Below are 12,556 nucleotides of genomic sequence, written 5' to 3'. Positions count from 1 at the left end.
TCTCCTGCATGATGTGTTTTTAAGAATAAAATAAAACAAAACAAAATAAAGGAGCCAAACGGTAAAAGGTGTGCTTTCATGTAAAAATTATCATTACCCACGAGGCTACTTGCTGAATTACAGAGTCGTTGTATTTCATGTTTTGACACATAACCAAATGACCCTGCAGAGAGGCCTCTCTGACGGGCCCCCACAAGGGTGTGTGTGGGAGTCTTGTAACGGTGATCATAACAATAGCTCTTAAGTATTGAGCTTGACTATATGTCAGGCCCTGTCACCTACCATGAGATATATAGTATTACTTTTCCCATTTTATTGACTGGATTCTAATGAGAGTCCCTTTTCTCAAATTGGAGTCCCCTGGGGGCTTGTTGACACAGAGAAGGCTGGGCTCCACCCTCAGAATTTCTGAGTCCCGAGGTTTGGATCGTTGACCAAGAACTTGCATTTTTAACAAATTTCCAGGTGATGCTGATGTTACTGGTTCGAGAAGCACCGAATTAGACCAACATTTCATGTTAGTACACAAAGACCCCGCAAATTAGGTAGTATCTTCACTTTTCCACGTGCATCTAGGTCCCTGAGTGTCTGAGAGGTGAAGGGCTCGGCTGCGCGCACAGAGGCAGAAATGGGCCTCTGACAGACCTCCGAGGGCGGGCGGGACCTGGCCCTGGGCGGTCACACGAGCCTGGGGACAGCCCCTTTAAGAGGAAATGCTCGCGGTGCAGCTCGGCCCCTGTCACGGAGGACCGACGGGGCTCGCTCTCCTCCCCGCCGGCCGCCGCCAGCCTGGCGGGACGCAGGACGGAAAACGCAGGATCCAGGACTGTGCCTGTGCGTCACCGGCTGGCGCTGGGCCAATGACAGCCCGGGAGAGCGGCGTTTCTCAGGGCCGGGGAGGCGGGGGCCGGAACTTCCTGCCTTTCAGTCCAGCTAGTCATTTCCCGGTGCCGGTCTGTGCGCCCCGAGCCGTGGGATCTGGACCGGGACCCGGGCTGGGTGGGCGGGGCGGGCCGGCACGAGCCGTGACCCCCTGCGGCGCTCTCCGCGGCCGCAGAGGCGGCGCCCCGGGCCCGCGCGCCGTGTACACCCGGAGACTGAGGCTAGGAGGGGGCCCCGCAGCCCGAGGTCACACCCCGCCCAGGGCAGGGCAAGGTGGGCGGGGGGCTGAGCCCGCCTCGGTCACCGCCTCTTGCTGCCCGCTGCGTGCCCAGGCTCGGATGGCGGCGGCGGCGCCGATGGACCCGGCGCAGGTGAGTGGATGGGCTTCAGGCCCTCAGCCGCTCAGACCCCTGCCCTCCTGTGCCTGGCGCCGAGATATACAAGATGGGCGTTGTTGTGCGACTTGCTGCCTTTCCCATGTCTTGGCTTTTGAGTCTGGGGGCCCTGGAGGGGAGCCACTCCCCCCCTGGGGTCCTGAATCCAGGCCAGGAATTGTGTAGAGCGGTTCCATTTCTGAACTCTAGTGGGATGAGGTGAGAGAGGGTTTCCTGGGCACAGGAACCAGCATGTGCAAATGCCGGGTGGTGAGAGTGAGAGGACGTTCAGAGAGCAAGTCAGCCCTGGAAAGGCACGGGGAGGAGCTGGGCCTCTGTTCTGAGAGCGTTGGGAGCCGGATAAGGTTTAGAGCAGGGGAGGAAGATGATCTGACTCAGGTCTTAACGGGCTTCCTACGGATGCAGAGTGGAAAACTGACTGTGGGGTGGGGGTGGCGGCAGGGGGCCGAGGAGTAGGCTACGGCAGTAGTCCGGGTGGGTGGTGCAGGGGGCTAAGGTGGAAGTGATCGGATTCTGGATCTGTCTTTGAAGCTGAGCTGACCAGATTTTCTGATGTGGAAGGTGAGAAGAAGGGATGGCTCCGTGGTTTTTGGCTGAGGCAGCTGGAAGGATGGGTGAGCCATCAGCTGAGAAGGGAAGCTGGTGGTAGTGGAATTTTCTGCGGAAGAACCCGTTAGGTTGTGACTATGCTGAGCTCTGATGTCCAGGACCCCTGAGTGGACCTGACGAGTGGGCATCCAGACACACACACAGGGCTTCTGGGGCGGTTTAGTTCTGGTTATGGGAGACTGAATACACAGAGGGACAGTGGCCAGATCCCACATAAAAATAGAACTCTGGCCCACAACCTGCAGCAGCCTGCCCAGGAAACCAACCTCCTTATCTTCAGTAAACAACCCAGGAAGGCAGCCTCTCTAAGTGAGACTCCAGGAACCCAGATTGCTATCTCTAGTGACAGTCCAGGAAGTTAAACAATAAATGCTCTAACAGCTGAGCCCAAATGATCCGGTCTTGATTCATAACTGACAGCCTCTCTAATTTTTGTTCCTGCTTCCAGCTTAGGACCAACCAGAGAAAGCCAAACATGCTCCCCTGAGCGATCACACAGGACATCCCGCTTCCAGTTAGTCTGCCTCCAGCTCCCCCAGGCCACAGCCTCCAGTCAGCCTCCTCACACCTGAAACCTTCCCTTTTTCCCACTATAAAGCTTTCCCACTGCTCTCCCTGCCGTTGAGTCTCGGCCAGAACAAAAGCGACAGTGGCTGACTCCCTTGCAAGAGCAAGCTCTGAATAAATAGCCTCTGTTTTCCTCATTTGGTTGGTCATTTATTTCCACAGTTAGAAACATCCAAAATGTGGCATCTGTCATGAGTACAAGGGTGTAGCAGTGTGTCGGCTTTAGGAGTGTGAACCTCCAGGTCACGGTGGCAATGATGTTAGGGGGAAGGAGGAAGGGGGGGCCTGAGACTGAGAAGGGAGTATCTTGGTCAGGCCCCACGATTGGCTTGTTTGGCATCATAAAGACAGATGGGGAAGAGCAGTTGTCATGGTGGGGGGCTGTGTGTAGGGAAAAAGGGGTCTGGCAGGGGGCCAAATTTTCCTGGGGGCGTAGATATGAGAGGGATGCTGAGGCTTGGTAGTAACGGAGGTAATGTTACGGGGAGTCCTGGGCTGGTGCTCATTTGCCCGTCTGCGTTCTCACCAGGCCTTTGTGGTGACCCTTAATGGAGCTGGGGATTTTCAGCTGGGCTGGGGAATTAGCTCAGGGGCAGATGGAGTCACTTGGGAGAGCCACTCAACCCTGGGTGAGTGGAGGTAGGAGGACCAGAGGAGTTGGCTTTTGAATGAGTGTGACAGACGAAGGGACAGAATGTATAGCATAGAAGAGGGCCACAGGTGTCTGGTATCTGGGTGTGGTTCTGGATATTGGGTGGGTGTTTCCCGTGGCAGTGGGAGCCATCCAAGGTCTGGGGCAGGATGAGATCATGGTTGTATTTGCCAAGAACTCTCTGGATGCCATGTGCAGAGTAACATGTGGGGTCCATGGAGATGGTTATGATGTGGGCTGAGATGGGGAGAGGGGACAGCGACAGTGGGGATGCAGTGGTGAGGTCCAGAGTTTGACAAAGGTGCAGTCCAAAAAGAGATGCATATGGGAGTGAGTGTGAGCTGTTGTCCCCAGGGCCCTGGTACTGTGGATGAAGGAAGAAAATTGAGCCCACGTTTGTTTGTATCTGGGAAGCATGACGTTGGTGACACTAGAGGAGAGGGCCCACAGAAGAGGGGGTAGGCCCTGTACTTCAGGCTCAGAGCTTAGCTGGTGTCTCTCTGCCCAGCTGCCTATTGATGCTGTGGGCTGACCACAGTCATGTGAGGCAGGAGAACCGAGGAGGTGCCACTGGAACCAGGGCCGGGGGTCTCCTCTGAGTTGGGAGCCGGGGAGGAAGGTGAGCAGGGGACAGACAGGGAGTCCTGAGGAGAGAAGCTGATCATGGAATGAACTGTCCCCATCATGGCAGGGCTGTGTGACCTTTGAGGACGTGACCATTTACTTCTCCCAGGAGGAGTGGGGGCTCCTTGATGAGGCTCAGAGACTCCTGTACTGCGACGTAATGCTGGAGAACTTTGCACTGATAGCCTCGCTGGGTAAGGCCCTTACACCCACCCGGGTGTCCTGAGCTCATTTCTGCCTGTCCACTTTTACCAAGAGGCTGCTCTTTGCTTCCTACGGCCAGACCTTGGGCTCTGCTTCCTTCCCCCCTTTCCTGTACATGTGCTGTGGGCTCCAGGGCTGAGCTGTGTGCACTGTCCCGTCCTCTCCCTGAGCAGCCCCAACACCTACTGCCCCGAAGCCTTGCAGGGAAGGGTCCAGGAACGAGAAGTCTTGCAGTCAGCCCAATAAGTCCTGTCTTCTGGGCCCCTCCCAGCCTGGGTGATTATCTAGATCTGTGACAGTTCAGTTCTGCTCCTTCCCTTTAGCTTTTCCTGAAGCCTGACTGCCAGGAGTTCTAGGCACTGATGTGGTTACTCCCTGCCGTGACCCCTGGGATGTTCCTGCCAGACCTCCCTCGTGTGTTCTTTTTGTAGTGTTTCATTGTCTCTCCTGTGGTCTGTCGTGGGCTAGTTCACCTGGGCAAGTGCTGGCCACTTACCTGCCCTGTCTTTCCCTTAGGACTGACATCTTTCAGGTCCCACATAGTTGCCCAGCTGGAGCTGGGGGCAGAGCCCTGGGTGCCTGACAGAGTGGACATGACTTCAGCCATGGCAAGAGGGTTGTATGGTGGGCATGGTTCTGGTAAGTGGGAGATGAGGGGAGTATGTAACATCACTAGTGCCTTCAAATCCTACCTGCAGCTTTTCTCATGTTCATCGTTGTTTCGGTGCCAAAGCCAATGGCTGTATCTCTTCCACTTTTTCTTCCCATTTTTCACACATTGTCCACTTGGTATTTCTACTCCGATTTGGGGCCCCTGGCTGTGCCCCACCTTTTTGGCCTCCGTGTCTCACTCTTTCCACAGCTCCCTCTGCAGCCCTTTCAATGTGGACCTACACTTAATATGTCGTGAGATGTGCCCATTTCTATAATAATCCTTGAACGCCAGCTATCCAGTGGCACTCAGATTTTCCTGGGCCTAGACACATCCTTCTGCACAGGTCTTGTATGATACTAGCAGAAGTGACCCTGCGTTTCTGCCCAGTACTGTATGTCATCCTTGTGTCCTTGGTCTTGGTAAGCCCTCCCCTGTTTTGTGACCTTACCAGGCACAGTACTGCAGAGCAGACCGTTCCTTACCCTGAGCTCAGGCTTATCATCATGCCAACAATTCCAGAGACTCATTCCTGGGTCAGACATGCATTTGTGATGGGGCTATTTCCTTCTATCAGAGGTAACATGATCTTTACCAGCATTTCTCTGCTTTCAGATTTTTGCCGTGGAACGGAGGGTGTGGAATCACCTTCTGAACATAGTATTTCTGTAGAAAGAGTGTCACAGGACAGGAATCCCAAGGCAGCTCTGTCCACCCAGGAGGACTACCCCTGTGACCTGTGTGGCCTACACTTGAAAGACATTTTGCACCTGGCTGAGCACCAGGCGACACATCCCGGGCATAAACCTTATGTGTGTGAGGCGTATGGAAGAGAATTTGGGTCCAACCCAAACCTTCATCAGCAACAGATGCAGGAGAATGTAGAGAAGCCCATCAGAAGGGAGGAAGGTGGGGCCTTGCTTTTGAAGAGCTGTAGAGAAGACACATCAAAGAAACCTTTCACAGTCAGGGAGGGTGGGAAGGACTTTGTGGCCAGATCCAGCTTTCTCCAGCATCAGGTCACTCACAGTGTGGAGGGGCCACACCAGAGCACCGACGGTGTAGAGGATCTTCACACTGTGCAAAGCCGTAACAAGTGCAGTGAATTTGGGAACACTTTCAGTGACAAACCCACACTTGTGCAGCCTCAGAGAACACACACTGGAGAAAGGCCGTACGAGTGCAGCAGATGTGGGATATTCTTTAGCCATGCTGCTGGCCTCTTTCAACACCAGAGAGACCACAATAGAGGAAAGCCTTATGAGTGCTGTGAATGTGGGAAATTCTTCAGCCAACACTCCAGTCTCATTAAACACCAGAGAGTTCACACGGGTGAGAGCCCTCATGTGTGCAGCGAATGTGGGAAGTTCTTCAGCCGAAGCTCCAACCTCATTCAACATAAGAGGGTTCACACTGGTGAGAAGCCTTACGAGTGCAGCGAATGTGGGAAGTTCTTTAGCCAACGCTCCAACCTCATTCATCACAAGAGGGTTCATACTGGGAAGAGCGCTCACGAGTGCAGTGAATGTGGGAAATCCTTCAACTGCAACTCCAGCCTGATTAAACATTGGAGAGTGCACACTGGAGAAAGACCTTATAAGTGCAATGAATGTGGGAAATTCTTCAGCCACATCGCCAGTCTCATTCAGCATCAGATTGTTCACACTGGTGAACGGCCTTTTGGGTGCAGTGAATGTGGGAAAGCCTTCAGCCGAAGCTCTGACCTCATGAAACATCAGAGAGTCCACACTGGTGAACGGCCTTATGAGTGCACGGAATGTGGGAAATTGTTTAGCCAAAGCTCCAGCCTCAACAGCCATCGGAGACTTCACACTGGTGAACGGCCTTATCAGTGCCCTGAATGTGGGAAATTTTTTAACCAAAGCTCCAGCCTCAATAACCATCGGAGACTTCACACCGGTGAACGGCCTTATGAGTGCCTCGAATGTGGGAAAACCTTCAGACAAAGGTCTAATCTGAGGCAGCACCAGAAAGTTCACAAACCAGATAGGCCGTATACATGCAACGAATGTGGAAAAGCCTTCAGCCAAAAGCCTACCCTCATTCGGCATCAGAAAATTCACACTAGACAAAGGAGTACAGAGAATGTGCTCCCCCCTCCTTCAACACAACACACACTAGAGATAAGCTCTGAGAGTAGTCTTTATGAGGGAGCCATAAGCCAGAAGTTGAACCTGGTTTATCCAAGTGTCCACACTGGGGAGATTCCCTACCAATGCTAGATATGTTGGGAGCTTTCAGGAGTGAAGTTGCATTTTCTGACATGAACTTTTCCAGAGTTTTGTCACTACTAGTGTTTGTAGGAGAAGCCAGCTCAGCTCTACCCACTGGTAGGTCTCCAGAGTGTGTGTCAGCCACTCCCTGTGCTCAGAGAAGACAGATCTCTGTTCTCTCTTTCCAAGAGGGAATCGTGAGTAGCCTGAGGCCATAGGAAGATGTCATCCCCTCCCATGTGACTGGCTTAGCTGTGGACCTGACCCATCTTTGGCCATGAAGTCTTGAGCTGGGTTCTGCTGGCAGAGAAGATTTCCTTTTTTCAATGATGTGGATCTCATATGGTGCTCTTCGTGGATTTATCCAGTCTGCACATTACATATCCCAACAATTACCTACTCTACATTGCTCTGGTTTGGGTGATAAGGGTCTTATTGATAAAGCCACCTTTAATCTTCTGTGTTCTGACCACTGTGTGGAGTGGGTTGGGAACCGAATTAAGGTCTACCAAACTAACGGGGTCTCCAAATTTGCCTCAGAGGGAACAGCAGGATGACAGAGAACAGCTCTCAGTCCAGATTTGGCCTTGTTTGTGTTGCTACTCAAGGCTTCCTAGGGAAGATTGTAGGGCTTTGTGGGCCTAATGTGGTCTGAATGGCATGAATTCTCATGGACCAGAGATTACCCTGAGGAAGGGGCAGTTGTGACAACCTTCAGTGCATCTGGGAGCAGCCTGAATCAGGCCCCTTGTTTCCAGGGGATGCCTCATATTCCCTAGCACTGTTTAGTGGACACTGTTTACCTGGTACTTGCCAAAGAGCTGTAGGCCTTGAAGTCTAATGTTCGGTATACAGGTGTCTCTATAAGACTTACTGGGCCCAGATGGGACCACAATTTGTACAGAAACACTGGAGGTGATAACAGTGAGCAGATGAGATTGCAGCAAACTAGAGGGAATATTCCTGTTCTAACAGTGCATCCACAGATGTTCCCTTGAGTGTGACTGTGCAGGATTTAGACTTTGTAGAAATTCTTAGGACCTCCAGATCTCTGTCCTATGACTAAGGTCACTGGCAGAGCAGATAATCTAAATATTTTGTGGATTACTGCAGGCTCACTGCACTATTCATCTCAAGGCCATTGCTGCAGAGAAATGGGGACTGAGAGAAGGTAGATCTTGTACTCCAAGGATGTAGCATTTGTGACATAGCCAGAGATCTTTGCTGCTGAAGCATGAGGAGAGAGAGAGTAGAGTCAATATAGGGTTGCCAAATCTTCTAGTTTCTAAAATGAGTGGAGATCAGATTTTTATGCGCAACAACTTCTTTTAATGCTTTGTTGAGATATAACTGCCATGCAGTAATTGACTGTACATATTTGATGTGTACAAGTTGATAAGTTTTAAAATATGCATACACTCAGGGAACCAGCATCACAATTATGATAATAAACATCTCCATCACCCACAAAGCTACCTCGTGCCCCTTTACTATCCCTCCTTGCCTTCCCCAGGAAACCACTAGCCACATCCCAAGGAATCCATTGAATTACCTTTTTTTCTCTATGCATTTGTTTGCCTTTCCCAGAATTTTATACAATTGGAATCATAAAGTATTTATACTCTATTTTTGGTCTATTGCATACATCATAATTTTCTTGAGAATCATCCATGCTGTGTGTATGAATATTTCATTCCTTTTACTGCTGAGTAGTGCTCTGTTGAATGAATCCACCACAATTTGTTTATGCTTTATTTTTTAAATTAAAAAAAATTCTGGTGAAATACACATAAAATTTACCATCTTAACCATCTTTAAGTGTACAGTTCAGTGGTATTAAGTACATTCATATTGTACAACCATCACCACCATTCATCTGCAGAACTCTTTTCATCTTGTAAAACTGAAACTCTACCCATTAAATAATAACTCCCAAGTCCTCCCTCCCCAAACCCCCGGAAGCCACTATTCTACTTTCTGTCTCTGAATTTGACTACTCTAGCTACCTGATATAAATGGAATCATATAGTATCTTGTCTTTTTGTGACTAGCTTATTTCACTTAGCATAATGTCCTCAAGGTTCATCCACGTTGTAGCATATGTCAGAATTTCCTTCCTTTTCAAGGCTGAATAGTATGCCATTGTATGTGTATGCCATTTTTTGCTTATTCATTCATCTGTCAGTGGATACTTGGTTTTCTTCCACTCTTTGGCTATTGTGAATCATGCTGCTATGCACATGGATGCACAAATATCTCATTGAGACCCTGCTTTCTGTTCTTTTGGGTGTATACCTGGAAGTGGAATTACTGGTTCATATTGTAATTATATTTTTAATTTTTTGAGGAGCCTCCATTCTGTTTTCCACAGTGGCTGCAGCATCTTACATTCCCACCAACAGTATCTAAGGGTTCTAATTTTTCTACATTCTCACCAACACTTGTTTTTTTCTGTTTTGTTTTTGTTTTTTGGATGGTATCTATTCTGATGGGTGTGAAGTGGTATCTTATTGTGGTTTTGATTTGTATTTCCCTACTGATTCTTGATGGTGACCATCATTTCATGTGCTTATTGGTCATTTGTATGTCTTCTTTAGAGAAATGTCTATTCAAATCTTTTCTCCATTTTTAAATTGGGTTGTTTGGTTTTTGTTATTGTTGAGTTTTAGGAGTTCTCTATATATTCTGGATATTAACTCCTTATCAGATGTGTGATTTGCAGATATTTTCTCCCATTTTGTGGGTTGCCTTTTTACTCTGTTGATAGTGTCCTTTGATGCACAAAAGTTTTTAACTTTTATGAGGTCCATTTTATCTATTTTTTCTTTTGTTGCCTGTGCCTTTGGTGTCATATCCAAGAAATCATTGACAAATTCAATGTCATGAAGGTTTTACCCTATGTTTCCTTCTACGAGTTTTATAGTTTTAGGTCTTACATTTAGGTCTCTGATCCATTTTGAGTTAATTTTTGTAAATGGTGTTAGGTAAGGGTCCAACTTCATTCTTTTGCATGTGGATATCCAGTTTTCCCATTGATTGATATTAGCACCCTTGTCAAAAATCATTTGTCCATATATGTGAGGATTTATTTCTGGGCTCTCTATTCTATTCCATTGGTCTATACATCTGTCTTTATGTCAGTGCCTGACTGTTTTCTTTAATGGAGCTGTGTAGTAAGATTTGAAATCAGGGAACTTGAGTCCTCCGACATTGAGCTTCTTTTTCAAGATTGTTTTAACTATTCAGAGTCCCCTGTGATTCCATATGAATTTTAGGATAGATTTTTCTGTTTCTGCAAAAAAGTGTCATTGGGATTTTGATAGGGATTGCATGAAATCTGTAGATGGCTTTGGATAGTGCAAACATCTTAATAATACTCAGTCATCCAATCCATGAACATGGGATGTGTTTCCATTAATTTGTCTTCTTTCTTTAATTTCTTTCATTAATGTTTTGTGGTTTTTATAGTACAAGTTTTCACCTCCTTGGTTAATTTCTAAGTACTTTATTCTTATTGATGCTGTTGTAAAAGGAATTGTTTTCATAATTTCCTACTCAGACTGTTCATTGTTAGTGTATAGAAATGCAACTGATTTTTCTGTGTTTGTTTTTTATCCTACTTTGTTGAATTGATTTATTAATTCTAACCATAATTTCGTGGAATCTTGAGGGTTTTTACATATAAGATCATATCATCTGTAAACAAAGATAATTCTACTTCCTCCTTTCCAATTTGGATGCCTTTTATTTCTTTTTCTTGCCTAATCGTTCTGGCCAGGACTTCCAGTATTATGTGGAATAGAAGTGGTGAAAGTGGGCATCCTTTTGTTATTTCTGATTGAAAAGCTTTCAATCTTTCATCACTGAATATGATGTTAGCTGTGGGTTTTTCATATATGGCTTTTATTATGTTGAGGTATTTTCTTTCTATTCCTAGTTTGTTGAGTGTTTTTATCATGAAAGGGTGTTGAATTTTGTCAAATGATTTTTCTGCATCAATTGAGATGATCATATGTTTTTTTCCCCTTTATTCTGTTAATGTGGTGTGTTACATTGATTGATTTTCATATGTTGAACCATCCTTACCTTCCAGAAATAAATCCCACTTGAACATGGTGTTTAATCTTTTCAATATGCTGCTGAATTCTGTTTGCTAATATTTTGTTAAGGATATTTGCATCAGTGTTCATAAGGGATATTGGACTGTACTTTTCTTTTCTCATAGTATCTTTTCCTGACTTTGGTATCAGGGCAAACAAATTAGGAAATGTTCTCTTTTCTTCAAGTTTTTGGAAAATTTTGACAAGGATTAGTGTTATTTCTTCCTAAAATGTTTAGTAGAATTCACCAATAAAGCCATCAGGTCCAGAGCTTTGTTTGTTGTTGGGAGGTTTTTGATTACTCATTCATTATCCTTACTAGTTATAGGTTTATTCAGATATTTTCTTTCTTCATGATTCAATCTTGATAGGTTTTGTGTTTCTAGGAATTTGTCTTTCATCCAGGTTATCCAATTTTTTGCATACACTTGTTCACAGTACTCTTGTAATCTTTTTTATTTCTATAGAATCAGTAGTAATGTTCCTACTTTTATTTCTGATTTTAGTAATTTGAGTCTTTTCTCTTTTTTCTTAGTCATTCTAGGTAAATTTTTGTCAATTTTATTAATCTTTTTGAAAAACCATTTTGTTTTTTTGTTTTTTCTCTATTGTTTTTCTAGTTTCTTATTTATTTATTTATTTATTTATCCCTGATCTTTATTATTTCTTTCCTTCTTCTAGCTTTTGGTTTAGCTTGTTCTTTTTCTAGTTCCTTAAGTTGTAAAGTTAGGTTGTTGATTTGAAATCTTTCTTCTTTTGTAATATAAACTTTAAAGCTGTAAGCTTCTTTCTCTATACTGCTTTTGCTGTATCTCATGTTTTGGTATGTTGCTTTTTCTTTATCTCTAAGTATTTTGTAATATTTTTTGTGATTTCTTTGTTCCGTTGATTAAGAGTGTGTTGTTTAATTTTCACAAATTTGTGAATTTTCCAGTTTGCCTTTTGTTATCAAATTCTAACTTGATCCTGTTAAAGTTGTAGAAGATACTTTATGTAATATCTATTTTTTAAAAATCTATTAATTTTTGGCCTAACATGGTCTATCATGGAGATGACCCATGTGCATTTGAGAAGAATGTGTTTTCTGCTATTGTTGGGCAGAGTATTCTGTACATTTCTGTTAGATCTAATGGGTTTATTGTATTACTCAAGTCCTCTTCCTTATTGAGTTTTTGTCTAGTTGTTCTAGCCATTAGTGAGAGTAGTGTTTTGAAGTCTCCAACTATTGTTGTAGAACTGTCTATTTCTTCCTTCGATTCTGTAAATTTTTGCTTCATATTTTTTCTTGGTCTGTTATTAGGTGCATAAATGTTTATAATTATTATATCATCTTGTTGTACAGAATCTTTTATTACTGTACCAAAATGTAGTTCTTTGTCTCAATGTTTTTTGATTTAAAATCTGTTATGTCTGATATTAGTATAGCCATCCTTACACTCTTTGGTTGTTATTTGCATTGAATATGTTTTCCATCCTTTCACTTTAAACCTACTTGTGTCTTTGGATATAAAGTTAATTTCTGTAGACAGCATAGTTGGATCAATTTTTTAAAATCCATTCTATCAATCTCTGTTTTTTGATTGGAGAGTTTATTTACATTTAAAATAATTAATGATAAGGAGGGATTTACTTCTGTC

General features: G+C 45.3%; 1 protein-coding gene across 1 annotated transcript; it reads left to right on the top strand.

The window, feature by feature from the left end:
• The first annotated feature begins 1,040 nt into the window (after positions 1 to 1,040).
• ZNF792 (zinc finger protein 792) lies at positions 1,041 to 11,436 on the top strand. The gene is made up of 4 exons (XM_014794806.2): positions 1,041 to 1,253; positions 3,797 to 3,923; positions 4,450 to 4,572; positions 5,201 to 11,436. Exons 1-4 carry the CDS (start codon positions 1,221 to 1,223, stop codon positions 6,826 to 6,828), a joined length of 1,911 nt encoding a protein of 636 aa, XP_014650292.2. The 5' UTR covers positions 1,041 to 1,220; the 3' UTR covers positions 6,829 to 11,436.
• Positions 11,437 to 12,556: the final 1,120 nt, after the last annotated feature.

Source organism: Ceratotherium simum, chromosome 33 (assembly GCF_057802395.1).
Source record: "Ceratotherium simum simum isolate JZ-2026a chromosome 33, ASM5780239v1, whole genome shotgun sequence".
NCBI classification, from domain to species: domain Eukaryota; kingdom Metazoa; phylum Chordata; class Mammalia; order Perissodactyla; family Rhinocerotidae; genus Ceratotherium; species Ceratotherium simum.
This window is presented reverse-complemented; position numbering and strand designations above follow the sequence as displayed.

Bases quoted from the DNA above. Each gene is read 5' to 3' on its own strand.
- ZNF792 (XM_014794806.2), top strand. From the start codon at position 1,221: ATGGCGGCGGCGGCGCCGATGGACCCGGCGCAG. The intron at 1,254-3,796 runs GTGAGTGGATGG...CCATCATGGCAG, and splicing joins CGCCGATGGACCCGGCGCAG to GGCTGTGTGACCTTTGAGGA. The intron at 4,573-5,200 runs GTAAGTGGGAGA...CTCTGCTTTCAG, and splicing joins GTATGGTGGGCATGGTTCTG to ATTTTTGCCGTGGAACGGAG.